This window comes from Cyrtonyx montezumae, unplaced genomic scaffold (assembly GCF_038088225.1).
Source record: "Cyrtonyx montezumae isolate F1298 unplaced genomic scaffold, pur_monq_1.0 scaffold_3, whole genome shotgun sequence".
In the NCBI taxonomy this organism is placed as follows: domain Eukaryota; kingdom Metazoa; phylum Chordata; class Aves; order Galliformes; family Odontophoridae; genus Cyrtonyx; species Cyrtonyx montezumae.
The window spans coordinates 47,962,359-47,976,887 of record NW_027072034.1 but is presented as its reverse complement, the minus strand read 5'-3'; the positions used below and the strand labels follow the sequence as shown (position 1 = coordinate 47,976,887).

The window sequence follows — 14,529 nt, the reverse complement described above, 5'->3', positions numbered from 1 at the left end:
ATTTAAAGTTATTGAGTAATTTAAACCATCTTTCAGTAATTTAGGCCATGACCCAGCAGGGCTGTTTGGCTGATTAGTTGATTTGGTGGCAAAACAACACAATATAAAAATAATTTGGAATACATACACACAATATACAAATTATAACTGAGGGGGAAGGTGGGAGGAATGTAGCAGTTGCAAGAAGTATTTCTCCCCCTCGTGATTTCTTTACACATACATAGCTAACCCTAACAATTTATCATGTTATAGTTTTCCTAGTAAATAACTTTTTGGTAGGGACTACCAAGCATTCAAATGGTAACAAAGAGAACAAACACACAACAAAGCAGCTTCAAACTTAGGTATAATTAATCTCTGCATTTGGAGAATAGTGAGTTAACTGCTCTACCCTTAAAGAACAAACAAACAAATAAAGCCAACAAGAAGATAGTGAGTAACCAACTACACAATGCAACAAAGGTACAGCCACTAGATACAAAGGGTCAAATGCTATGATTTTTATTTTTATAGAAACACAAAAATTCCTAAGTAGGTAGGAAAGCAAGTTATGGTCTGTCATCAGATTCATTATACTTACCGAATACTTAACTTCTAAGTATTCAGACTTGGCTGGAACATCCGGGATCTCAAACGCATAGTATTTTTCCACTTTCTAAATAAAACAAAGTTATTACTATTTCTTCTGAATCTTCACATTGAAAATTAATTCTGTTCCAAAAGAAAGGCAATGAAGCAAAGGCCATCCAAAGCATATTATCTCACATAGCATGAGCTTGACCACATATTACCACTATTACAGCTCATTATAACCACCTAAATATAGTAAAAGTGTTTTAGTTTCCGTATTTAATCTTTCCAGATTTTCTTACCATGAACAGTTTGTACAGAATGAACTGATATGTACGCTATTACAAACAAAAGCCATACAACATAACAGCTAAGGAAACTCAGAAATGTTTGGTATATTCACAGACTGCAAAAACATTCTTAGAATTGGTGTTTGCAGACAATCACAAAAACCCTGAAATGGTTGAGAAGGAAAGGCATCTCCAGAGGAAGCCCAGCCCAATCCCCTGAGTCAGCTAGTGCTGACTGCACAAGGCTGCATACAGTTGGGCTTAAGAGCGTCTCCAAGGATATAAAGACTTGCACAGCCTCTCTGGGCAATGTGTGCCAGTTCTTGACCTCCATTACAGTTAAGAAAAAGTGTTTTCTTATGCTCTGAAGAAATCTCAAGTGTCTCACATTATACCTGCTGCTCTTGTACTCTCAGTGGGTGCCAATTAGAAGTCTTATCACTGTCTACTTCCCTGCCTTCCCCTGATATTTATACACAATGGTGAGACTGCCCCCTCCAACCCTTGCCCCTTCCCCAGGTCACCTCTTCTCCAGGCTGAGTAGTGCCAACTGTCACCCTCTCATGACAGATGTTCCAGCCCCCATTATCTCTCTGGTCCTGTGCTAGGCTTGCTCCAGTACCAGGAAAACGGAGAGGATCACCTCCTCTGACCTGCTGCCAGCACTGCCTCATGCAGCCCAGGGCGCCCTAGGCCTTTACATGCCACTAGGTTCCATTGCTGGTCTGGGGACAGCACAGCATCTGCCAAGACGACCAGGTCTTTCTCGACAAAGCTGCTTCGCTGCTGGTCAGTCCCAGAGTCTGTGGGGTTCTTCCTCCCCTGGGGAAGGACTTGCCATTTCTCTCTGCTGAACTTCAAGAGCTTTCTGAAGGCCATGAGATATCTCCAGCCTTTTGGGGTGCCCCTGCACAGCAGCACAACCGTCAGGTGCCTCTGTGTGCTTTGTGTGCCTGGCAACAGCTGTCATAGTCAGTTCCTTCACCACCTTCTCCCAGGGATTGAGGTGATGTTCACCATTTTCCTGAAGTGTCCTTCATAGAATGGCTGAGGTGGGAGGGGACCTCTGAGGTCACCTGCTTCCTCAGGAGCCTTTGCAGTCAACATGATCTTTCACAGATAATCAAGAGCTGCCTCACAATGGAACAGTCCAGCTCTCTCCATATTCACAAGTGCCACAGACTTCTATCTGTCCAATTTAACATTCCCTAACCTGACTCCCCTCTGCTGCACAGGAGCCTCCCTGTCTCCAACTCTCCTTCGGGTCTACTGGTACCAGAGATTGCTGAAAGCTGCACTTAGTAACAAAGACCAAGGCAAAGAAGCAATTGAGTATCTCAGCCTTTTCCACACTCTTAGTCACCACACACTGCTGACCCCTTTCATCAGCAGGCCCACATTTTCCATTGTTCTCCAATACTTTTAGAAGTCTTCCTTAACAGACTAACCTTCAGGTGGGCTTTGGCCTTCCTACTTCTGTCTGCACGCTTCAATGGTCACCTAACCCATGCTTTCTTTTTCTGTTTGAATCTATTCAAGAGCTTCTGGTTCATCCATGCAGGGATCCTACCACCTTTGCTTGGTTTTCCAATGGTCAGGATGAATCCTTCTCAAGCACAGACAGGGTGACCCTCGAAAAATAAACAAACTCTGCTTAAACTTTACTCTCTCCAGGGACATCATCCACAGGATTTGTCCCAGCAGATCCCCAAGTGGGCCAAAGTCTGATCTCCAGAAGATCAGGGTTATAACTCTGATTTCTGCTTCCCTCCTTTCTCTCTTGTTACTGAACTTCCACATAATGTCTTCATTACATTCAAAACTGTCCTCAGGCTTCATACTCCTAACCAGTTCTTCCTTGTTTTTAGGAATCATGTCCAGCAGAGTTTCTCCCCTCACTGAATCTCCAATCAGCTGCGCTCAAAAGTTGTCTTTATTGCATTCAAGAAACCTCCTGTATTGCTTGCGCCCTGGTGCGTGGTTCTCCCACAGTTCCTCCTTCCAGACCTCATGCTTTAGCACACAGGCATTTCAGAGAGGGACCCAAGAGAGCTGATTTCCCAACTGCCTTCCAGCTGTATACTTTATTACATGCATTCTCTATTGTATTTTATTTTTCCACCTGAACAACTTGGGGTTTACTAGAAAGTAGTCAAGTTTAACAAATGTAACACAAATGGTTAAAGCAGTCTCAAGATCAGTACAACTGTACTGAAAGTATCACTTCTGCTTTCTGCAAGAACAATAATGATTTTCTGTTTTTCAAGAACAATTACCTCCACTTTCCAAACAATTACAATATCTTGTTCAGTAATGCTGTTGGACCTGCTGAAATGTTATGCTCTACTATGCTATGCAATACTTCACGAACCATCTGCATCACTGTTGCACATCCACACTACAGAATTGCATTATGCTGTAACGATGCTTTTACAACAAGAATTCCTACAGCCTCTTTTAATCAAGGGTCATAGTTCCTAAAGATAGAGCCAGCATAAAATAGCACTACAGTAAATATAACAAAAAAAAAAATAGGCTACCATATATTGGAATCAAACTTAATGGAACGGTTACATGCATTCACAGTTAAGTAAACTCAGAAGTTATTTGCTTTTGTGTTGTTTTTTTTTCTTCTTCTTTTGCTCCTTAATACCATCAGCAATAGTTCTTTCAGAGCAGTGCTGTTAACTGTTAAGTTGATACCTCTCATATCACTGCAAAACCACTGGGATTTAAGGTCGCAAAACCTGTGTATAGCGGAGAGGTATCTCTATTAAACAGGAAGAAGGCAATTCCAGAAGCAAATCAACTGCTACTCAGAGACAGAAAGAAGCAATGTAACTCTGTATACGAGCATCACTATGAGGTCAGAACAGTGTAAGAAATTAACCTTCAAATGTAGCTCTGAACTGTTTAGCCAAAGCAGCACCTCACATGAGCGACATTACAGTCATAAAGTAACAGATGGCTGCACATTGCTTTTAGCACTTACCTTTTTTTTTTTTTTTTTTTTTTTTTTAACTCTCAGGCTTCAAACAAGTTCTTGTTACAAACGCAAGCTGAACACAGTGTAAAAATAGTATGCGGCAGTGATTCATCTGCGTTATTCCACAGAGCTCAGCTCAATTACACAAGCCCCTGGTCATAACTGCAGTGAATGAATGCTTTGCTGCAGAGTAATCTGCCCTTGAAGTGGCCCTTCAGTGAGCAGAAATGAGCAGCAGTGATTAGCTGCTAAGTTTCTAAGTGGAGTATAAGGCTGCTTTCAAATTGATTTGTGAAGACTTGCTAACTTGGCAGCAGTGCAACCCACTGAAGCTGCAATTAGCAGCAGGTGCAGGAGGAAGTGATACGGCTTAAGTGTATCTGTTCACGGGGACAAAGTTTGGGGCTGGCAAGGCCAAGACAGGCACACACGTGCATGCAGAGAACAACTTGTTTCCGTGTATAAATACTAGCTCCCCGTATCATCAGAAAATTGAATACTCTGAATTAAATAAATTTGGTTTATTCAAATCACAGGTACACCAACAACTTTTCTAATTCCCAGCTAAAGGTGGAAGAGTAAGAGTTTCCCCAAGTTTTGCACTACTATGCAAGAGGTCACACAGTACCCCAGTAGTTCCACTATTACCTTATAGGCAGCAACAGCACCCCCTGCTGCAGACATGCAATCTGTCCTCGTTTACTTCTACATCTACCTTGCCACTGTTCACAGTAAATTTTGTGTTAAGCTGAAAGAGCAGAGTTTACAATATCTTCCCCCCAGAAGCCTCACCAGCAGCAGACACACACTACCACCCATGCCATCCTGCCTACTCTGGTCCTCACTTCTTCCTGGAAGGATTTAATAACTCTCAAACTCAGAAAAATCTAAAAGCCAACAAAATACAGAGTGCTCTACTATATTCAGTGAGTTAAAATCAGTTATCTGAACAGCCTGACAATTCTAACAGTATTTGAATTCTTACTGTTTAGAAACTCTGCTGGCAGGTTATTTCAGAGCTCCTTTGAATCCTCAACTCACTCTAGTCAAATTTATTCACAAATTACATTTTATAAGTATATTCTTTTGCTAAAACTGCCCTTTAAGTGGCTGTCTTACTACTTTATCTCCTTTTAATGTTTTTAGAGAGCAAGTAGATCTTACTATTATTCTTCACTTTACTGGTCTGAAAATAAAAATAAAGCTTTTGCATAGTGATCTCTGGTAAAACTGACTTTCCTTTTGTCTCAAACCTCATAATTGCCATCTTCTACATATACTGTCACTTAAGTTCACGGTTCCTCATCAGAATAAGCAAGTGTTCTAATATTCTAGATATCATAGTACTGCTACTTCCCTATTCCTGCTAAAGAACAAGGGCCCCAGATGCACTCCTGTCAAGTGTCCTGAAAATACAGTTCGGTTGTTCCTCCAAGATCTATATAAAACTAAGAAAAAAATAGACAACCTTTGAACAAATATCAGAAAGAGTAGCTTAATAACTGTCTGCAGAGGCTTACTTAATTTCTAAAACCATTCTCTGAAAGCTAAACTATCTTACTCATATCCATACTATTTTTCCTGATTATAATGGATCGAATGTTTTACTAAGATTATTTTAGCCGATCTGCATCTGCTTACAAAGGTCTTTTCCCCTCTTTTCCTTCCTAGAATACAAGTATTTGCGACTTCTATTTTAATTAAGAACTGATTAGCCCTGAATGTCTTTTTTAATTCCTGGAAGGGTCTTTGAACGATAAGTTAAGACAGGCTTGAAGCATTGCTGACATTTTCATCAACCTATATTTCCCCAAGTACTCACCTCTAAAGCTTCTTCCAACATGAATTGCCTTATGAACTTGCTTTTATTTTCCCCTCACTTATTTACTGTTAAAATGCCAGTCTTCCTGCATTTTTACTCACCATCCCAATTACTGACCACTTATCCCAGAATGAATTGTCACAGGACTCCTAGCCTCAAAAAAGTTGTAACTAATTCCACACCACCAGTAATTACGAGGAACGCCAGCTTTACCTCACTAATGATGTTACTTCAAGAAACAGAAATGCTTCCGAGCACCGTATTTTGAAGACATCTTTTCCTCCAACTTGCATGTTGGCCACACAAACTCCCTACCTCTGCCTTCTCCCCCTGCCACCATCAAAAGATCAATGCTCTGCATAGATGAGTGAGGAAGCTTCTTCGTACTAATTTGGTCCAAATCTGCAAGACTCAACAGCATTATCTTCTCTTTCCCTGCAGCCATGACAAATATCATATTACTGCATGTGCATGTTTCCTAAAACAGCAACATTTTATTTTTCAATGCCCATTTAAGGATTTGTTGAGTAAACAGCACAGCAACAATAAAACTGCAACATTATTGAATGTAACTGTAAGGCAATAACAGCTCAAGTTTAAAGACTGTGGGAGTCTTTAGAACATGTTAACTCCTGTGTAACTCACTATGATGACCCAAAGGGTTACCCCGAAGGGGTAAGTCTGCCAGGGTAAAGGATGAAACATGCAAAGAAGAAACTTCAATATGACAACCTGACAAACGCAGTCTAACCTCAGCATACTCATCCACCTACTGACCAAACCCATCTTTCACTTTAAAATCTAACACAATGATCTGACATCTGCATTTCAGAATAACCTCCACCACAGGACAGCCTTTCAACAGACTTCCCACCTTTCAAACCAGAACAACAGAAAATGACCAGATAGCACGCTTGTATACAAACCTTGGATTTGAACTTCATGATCTTATACTTGGGTGAGATGCAGTCATTAAATTCCTTGAAAACACTCATTATGGTTACCGGAGTCTCTGTCTCTTTCCCACTAGATAGATCCATTTCCTTAAAAACAGAAGTTTTACAAATCAGACAGGACCTATACGTTGAATTTTGCTTTGATAATATGAGCAATTTACCTCCTCTAAGTGAACACAATCAGCCACTAAAACCTGAATTTAAAAAATACTATTTGAAACAGAGTGTTAAGAAAGCTCCACACTTTTTCATAATACTTCAAGACCCTTTTACTCTGTGAGCAGCAAATCTAAACATAACAACTTGTCTGCACTTGTTAGCTGGAATCAGGGGAAAGCAGCAACACTACTATTGCATCTCACAAGATATACCACATGTACATTGCACAGTGCTATACCAACATCTGCATCAGACAACACTGGCTTGAACGGTTCCCAGAAACACGCTACTAGAACTCACAACCTGCCACAATCAGAATGAAAGGCACTTATGTTTGACATGCTTAAAAGATACACTTACCGTTTCACGTGGCAGTAGATAAACAGTTCTCTCAATGTTTTTCACCGTCACACAACAGCTGACATAGGTGTTTGCTGATTCAATCCAAACTTTGCCAAACAAAAATACCACGCCTGAGGAAGAACAGCAGAGCAAAGGATTCAATATGCAACTCTTAATCTTGCTTAAAGCAGATAATTATGTATTATTTCCACATGCACAGAAATGCAACCATTTCCTTCACTTAGGTCCTTGAAAAACAAATCTTTTCTGTGTAATCAGAATATTATAAATCATTTTAAACACCAGCTGTGTAAATGGATTATCTGCATAATTCTTCACACCACTACCTCCATCACAATGGTAACAATACTTCGAAGTGAAATTCAAAATGGCATCACCCAATCAGTCTCAGAATTCTAATCTGATATTCCATTTCTACCTGTATAGTTTCATAAGCTGTGAGGAAAGAGGAGGGAGAAGTCACTGAGAGCTGAAGATAATCAGAATGCCTATGCTGTCAATCACTTCTAAAATATCTATTACTTCTCATTCTTGAGCTAGACCTGTACAATTAATCCAATTTTCCTTCCATACCGTGAGATTAAGACTCTACAACTAATAAAATCTAGAGAAACACATTCACAAGCAACTAGAAGTTAACTGATTGCAAAAAGATTTTTTCCTTTTTAAGTAGATGAGGACATTGAAAGATGTATTATAATGCAAGAAATATGCAGTTATAACGAGAGGAGACATTTCAAAAAGCTTATGTACAGCTGAACTAGTGTAACTGACACTTTACAGTGAACCACATCATTACCGGAAGTGCACGTCATCGAGCAATTAAGAATCTGGCATCGGCAAAAAATGCTGCAAAGTGCTAATCCTTGATGCTAACCTTTGAACACAGAACAAGTGTAGCTGAATTTCAAGTACAGTTCTGAATTAAATGTAAAACAAACTTCCAAGTACACTTGGAAAACCTGATTTCATCTGACTTCCCTTCAAAGTCCATAAATAATTTGGAATTTGATTAGACATGATAGAGTTTCTCTACTGTTAATGAAATCAGAAAGATCAGAGCTGTGACCATCTCAGGAACAATATTTCAAGTAAGGAAGATTTTAAATTTTGGAACCTACTTTGGTCTGACAATGCACAAAATAAGCCCTTTGTTAAGTGCTGTAAATTATCTTTGCCGTGCAATCTAACAGATGTAAAGATACCTTTCTTACTCCATTAGATAGTAGATAAATCAGTGTAGATGCACTAAGCTAGATGACAGAGTTAGAGTGACAGGTGAAGAAAAATCATTTCTTGAGTGCTTGGAGTAGATGTGAACGAGTCTACTTTTGTCAAGGACAGAGAAGAAAATGTTGCAGTTTTGAAGATGAGAGTGAGGATGCATGCTTCAGCTGCACAAAGTGTCTTAGAGATTGTAATACAATCTTTAAGATTTGGACAGTTTGAATAAAAGGATCTAGAAAGGCTGAAATTATAGATTTAAGTGACAGGAAAGATGAAATTCTTGTCCTTGGCAATCATTTCTCTTCTGAGAGACAGACAGACTTGGGTGGGTTCGTATCATAGCAGGAGCTGGCTGTTTGAAAAGCTCGTGATACTAAGAGCACTGGAAGTTAACCTGCTAGAGGCATACATGTAAGCAGATGACAAGAAGGACACACAGGCCTGCCAAGGACAGGATAAAGACCCACCTGTACTGCAGAGAATCAACAACCAACTCTAGCATGGACAAAAATGTGGTCTCAGTCCCCAGATTTCACAGAAACAAAGTAATTTACAATAGAAGAAACCTTTGGAGGTCAGCTGGCCCCAAACACACACAATCTCTGAAAGAAGGATCGACTTCAGAAGAGTTCTCAGAGATATTTCATATGTAAAACACAGAAACAAGAGAAGAAATACAGGGCTCGATCCCCTGTCAGCTTCCTTGTGGAAAGAAGAAACAAAGGAAAAAAAAGAAATCTGTAAAAAGGAAGATTAGTTGTCAATGAATCAAAACGTAAGCAAGGTCAAGAGGCAGGGATATTGTCTTACTCAAGGTTAAGAAAAGTGGGTTTTTTTTTTAATTACTCTTCCTTCAAACTGTTAACAGGATTACAATTCTCAAGTTCCCTCCCTGAGATAGTGAAGACAGTTATGAACTGTAAGCCTCCAAAAAATGATTAAGTTTGAAAGAGTCTTATGATTACACTGTAGTATTTACCCTTCAGGCTATGCATTTGAGATCACAGCAAATGAGGCACAAACAAAGATCATGAGCGTGTTAAACAAAAAGCAGTACCAAAATTTTCCTTTTTATACTACTAATTGAAAACAGGTGCAATCTTTATTATTCAATCATGAAAAAGTCATAATGAGAAAAGAACACTCCTTGCAAGCGAGGAACAGAAATCCTTTCATAATTATGTTCCATTCAGCAACCACTGACATAGAAGACAAAAAAAAGGGAAAAGAACAATAGCGGGGTCTTTAGAAGGAGTAATTTTACATTAAGGCCATTGATTCCATCAAGATATCTATGATTATTACCACACCCATCACTAAGCTGTTCAATGCAGTACTGTCTCATATTTAAGTCTGGCATCCCCACTTACAGCCAAAGGTGCAACAGAGAAATATATCTGACTCAATGCTTGTAGCACTGACCCCAAAAAACCTTCAAGATATGGCAGAATCCTCTGGTAAACGTGCTCTAAGCACAGATCTGAGTCTTAATCTTTAAAGAAGAGGACAAACAAAGTGCTGAGAACAGATGTGAAGACAACTTCTTTTGTCAAGGCTGGTGGTCAGAAAGCTGAAGTTTTGAAGGTGTGAGAGCCAGGATTCACACTTCAGATGCACTAAGTATCTTAGGGATAATATTCAAGAATTACACAGTTTGAATAATAAAATCTAGATAGAGTTTGTATCTTTCAGGCCATCTCCCTGCCTTTATAAACTACCTTCCCCCTGTATAAAATCACACAATTACTATTACAGGATTTCTAATAATCTACCAGAATATTAAAGAACGTGCCCAGAGAATTTGAATGCTCAACTGTTGTACAACTAAGAAATTAACAGTATCAGCTTATTCCTAGAGCATGTATAAATGTCAAGAATGTCAACGGGTGACCAACACAGAGAAAAGCTAACAGCTGCCTTTGTACCACCTTAGTAGTACACTACAATATTCCTTCTCTACTGCTCTGCACTAAAGATGGGGTGGAACAAAATAAAAGAACACAAGAGATTGCTGCACAAGTTGCAGAACACAGACAATAAAGGTTATCTAGACATAACTCAAGTACAAAATTCCAGTTGCACAAAAACAATGAGAATGGCATTTTCTGCCTTTAGGTCAATAGTTACCTGGCTGAGTGTACTGATCTTCATAAGCGTCCAGCCAATAAAATCTTAAGACTTGATCCTCATTTTCCCCATTCACAAGTGGAAGGAGATTGGGGTCCAGCTGAACATCTGTTGCCACCAGATCAGCTTCATCCTCATCAACTTTGTCCCAACATGAGGCATCTGGGAGAGAATAACTTCTGCAGGTTTTGCAGAAGAAACACAACAAGAAGTGAAATTGTCTCTTCCATTGTTTCTCCTTTTTTCACTCCTGCATTCTCACACCTTTTGTTACTCTTTTCACTACCAAGAGACATACCAAGAAGTTATATTTCTTCAGATTACTTCTGACGAGAAGGACAGAGCAACAGAGAGACAAATCCACATGCAAGCATAGTTCTCAATACACAACACACAAGCTTTAGAAGCCATACACCTGGAATTTCAGCCTTCATCATTCAAGCCTTCACATAAGTAAATCCATACAAATGTAAAAGTTGCTTAGTGGGAACAACAGATTATTTCAGCAAAACTACCTTTTAAGTCATTCAGTGTTTAAGCCTTCAGGTATTTAAGTACATAACATACTTAGTATAAGTACATAGTATACTTGTACACAAGTATTAAAGTTATAGAAATATACAAGTCAAGATTTTTCCCAAACAATCAAGAAAAAAAAAACAGTGAAAACACTTTTCTTCCATTTCCAAGATACAGCTGATAACCACGTTCAGCTACTTCTAGCCACAATATTTTCAACAACAACTAATCTTATGAAGTTCCTTCTAGGTTGCTTAGCATAAGAATCTTTAGCAATGCCATTTTCGCTCAGTAGGATCAAAGTGTGTTCAGACCCAGATTAAGTCACCCCAGCATACTGAAATACACTGCTATGTTTTTATGTGCTGAATACCAAAAGAATTCAGTATTTCTTAATGAAGTAGCTACCAGCATGCTCAACATGATCATCTTTAAGGTCATGATATAAACAAAAAAATCACAGTGGATTGTCACTGTTCTGTCTATATCACAAACACATTACAGGCAGAGGCAAATATGAAGACAAATCTAAGGCTTGTAGATACTGAAAAGCCTACTTGCTAGAAGGAGTTAAAAAAAGAGATTCTTACAAGACAGATGTCTCTTTCTTCTCAGATTCCAGCTGCTCTCTCTCTTTCTTTTCAACTTCCTTGTCTCTTTTCAAGCTTTCAGCTGTCTCAGGTACAGTTCCCACCAGCTCTGCCTCCATAGGTTCATCAAAGTCCTCCTCATCAAAATCCATCATTCCCTGATCATCATCTGCAAGTGTTACACACAGACTAAAGGCCTGAATCATTAAAATGACACGAGCATACTACTACACCTGCACAGGCAGACTGCAAATGATATACTTGAATTTTAACACACAATATTAATATACAAACAAAACATCACATTTAAGCTATCTAAACATCTAACTACAGCAAACTACAGTTTTAACACTAATATGACACATTTAAAGAGTTTCCGGAGTTGGGTTTTCATTTCTTTTCGATACCTTCAATAGGTTTTTCTTCTGTTGTCTTCACTATTCTTCCATTTTCTGCAGCTTTTTGCACATACGTGGTATCCCCATTCTTTTCAGAGGTTGTGACAGATTTTGCTGTGTAATTTGGATGTTTAAGATGAAATGAAGCTGGAGGAAGAGCTTCTTTCCTGAGTTGAACAGGAGCTTTCTTTGATATGGGGGTGATTACCTGAAAGACATTTTGGACACGAGTTTAAAATTTTTCTTTTAAAAGCATGGAAAAAAAAAAATTGAGTGCTTGCTATGTGCAGAACTAGTAACCAGGGCTACAGGGAAAGCTCCACAGATTCTGCAGCATAACAGCTGAAACTCCTCAAGATTAAACTTTTAATTCTCCAGCATAATTTTGGTTGTAATGTGTTCCTTCTGCAGTTTTAAAATATATAGTTTACAACAGGCCTTAGGTTGACATTTAGTTATTTTCACTATTTTCCCACACAGTACGACCCCATTCCAAAAATAACACCTCTGTCTGCATCAACTGAGTATATGACTATGTTTGTCAGGCAGGGACAGGGACTCAAACAGCTAGGGAAGGCCAACATGCTAGTCTCTATCTGTTTGGATCAGTAACGAGTTCAAGCTTTCTAAAAGACTCCATGGGACCAGAGAGCAGTGATGCATGGTGGAAAGAGTGAGGAAGACAAACATACTGCATTAAACAGTCTTCACTACGACCAACAACAGGTTTCTGTATCTACTGGCCTTTAAACTGCAGCAAGAGCCCAAACCTGTTGTTTACACACATAGAATATAGAGTTGCATGCAAGTATTACTAGGGTTTTAATGTCCAGACCAGCTGCTTTAGTTGTGGTCACCAGAATTCAGCCCATCCTTAAACAGAAGCAAACATTACCTACAAACTCCTAAAAACAATTTCTTCTGCTAACTCAGCCAGATTAATTTAGTCATACTCCTGTTCTTCCCTTCTGCAGTAGAAAGTCTCTGCTACCTTGCTCTTTCATTATCATTTATCTTTTAAGGCTGTATTTTTTACTCTCTTCATCTGTTTCTCCATCTAAATCCCCAAATCCTCCTATGAGGAAGCTATCACCGTAACTGTCTCTCATTTCCTACAAAAGTGACTTCCCTTTTGCACTATATAGATACAGATCTCCTCTCTTACTGTATCTCCCACTTTCTAAATTACTCCTAGACTCCAACACAACTGTTGAAATAAGTGCCAGTGGTAAATATTTCTAAGAGTTTATTTCAGTATGATGCTATGTTTTCACACTTGTACTTTAATGGAAAACCAAATTTATCTATGCCAATCTGTTTGCTCTCTAGAGACTCCTAGCAAGGGTCTCATTGTATCTTCAGCTATAAAGTCCTTCCCATTTACCAGAATCCTTACCAAACAGTAGCCTTCGATCCACAGCAGAAGCCTATTACTTCTCTCATTGTAAGTCTTTCATTAAGTTCAATTTCTACCTATAGCTTCATCTGTTTTCCAGTTGTGCAGTAGTCTCTTATACTCTTCCACAACATTGACACTTTCTACTGCTTACTTCATTTCCCATCACCTTCTCTCTGCCACAAGGTTTTTTTTTTCTACTCTTAGGGTAAAGAGACAAAGGCAGCTCACCCTCATGTCATATACCTTACAGAAACAAATGTCATCTGTCAATTGTAACAGCTACATACTCTATGGCACTACAAAGAATAATACTCTTTATATATAAACATGGAAGGAAAAGAAAAGCATGATGATACACAGTATACTTGCTAATTGCAAATTAACCAAAACTTAGATTAATAGTAATGGGAACTTTTTAAAAAAAACTTCTACTTTACCTTAGGAGCTTGGGATTGTACAGAGAAAGGATTGAGTGGCATTCCAGCAGATCTTTTCCTTTTCAGCATTAAAATTGGTGGTGGACTTAGCTGAACAGTCTGAATATTGAAAGAAAGAGACACAATAGAGAGGGGTTGTTCAGTGCTTTCTTTAGCCTTGGTTCATAACATTTTCCATCAGTGATATTTCTCGTGGATCAAACAAAGAAACTTCCAGATATACAACTCAGCTATGTAAAAAGAAAAATTTTATCTGAGCAGTCAGCCCATGAAGAAAGACACTGACTGTCTTTGGTAAATCTTGAGATAAATGTTTTCATAAGTAACTGAAATAGCTTCAAATAGTGGGCATTTCAACACCCAACCGTGCCTTCAACATTCAAGTATCATTTTTGCTAGAACAGTAGTACTGAGCGCACACGCTTTAAAGGCAGAAACAGTTTTTAAACACTGTCATACTGGAGCGAAAAACATTTTAACATATTTATAAGTAATTTTTTACTCATCTTTATCAACAGATGTTAACAAAATAAAATGTTAGAAAATAATTCAACAAAGACAAAACAATAGCTAGCTATTACTTAAATAGAACCTGCAGTGTAATTATCAGCATTATTTCCCCTACTTAATGTTCCGGAAAATTTGACAGCATTAAAACACATTAGATTAATGATTTGATGGCTCTG

At 38.7% G+C, this 14,529-nt stretch overlaps 1 protein-coding gene across 1 annotated transcript in view; it reads right to left on the bottom strand.

Annotated features, from left to right (window-relative positions):
- POLA1 (DNA polymerase alpha 1, catalytic subunit) overlaps window positions 1–14,529 on the bottom strand; it is a 187,095-nt gene that overhangs the window by 167,501 nt on the left and 5,065 nt on the right. The window contains 7 exon segments of the mRNA XM_065741504.1: window positions 581–655; window positions 6,595–6,711; window positions 7,144–7,256; window positions 10,501–10,679; window positions 11,610–11,778; window positions 12,017–12,215; window positions 13,844–13,942. Coding sequence (XP_065597576.1) covers window positions 581–655; window positions 6,595–6,711; window positions 7,144–7,256; window positions 10,501–10,679; window positions 11,610–11,778; window positions 12,017–12,215; window positions 13,844–13,942 — 951 coding nt within the window.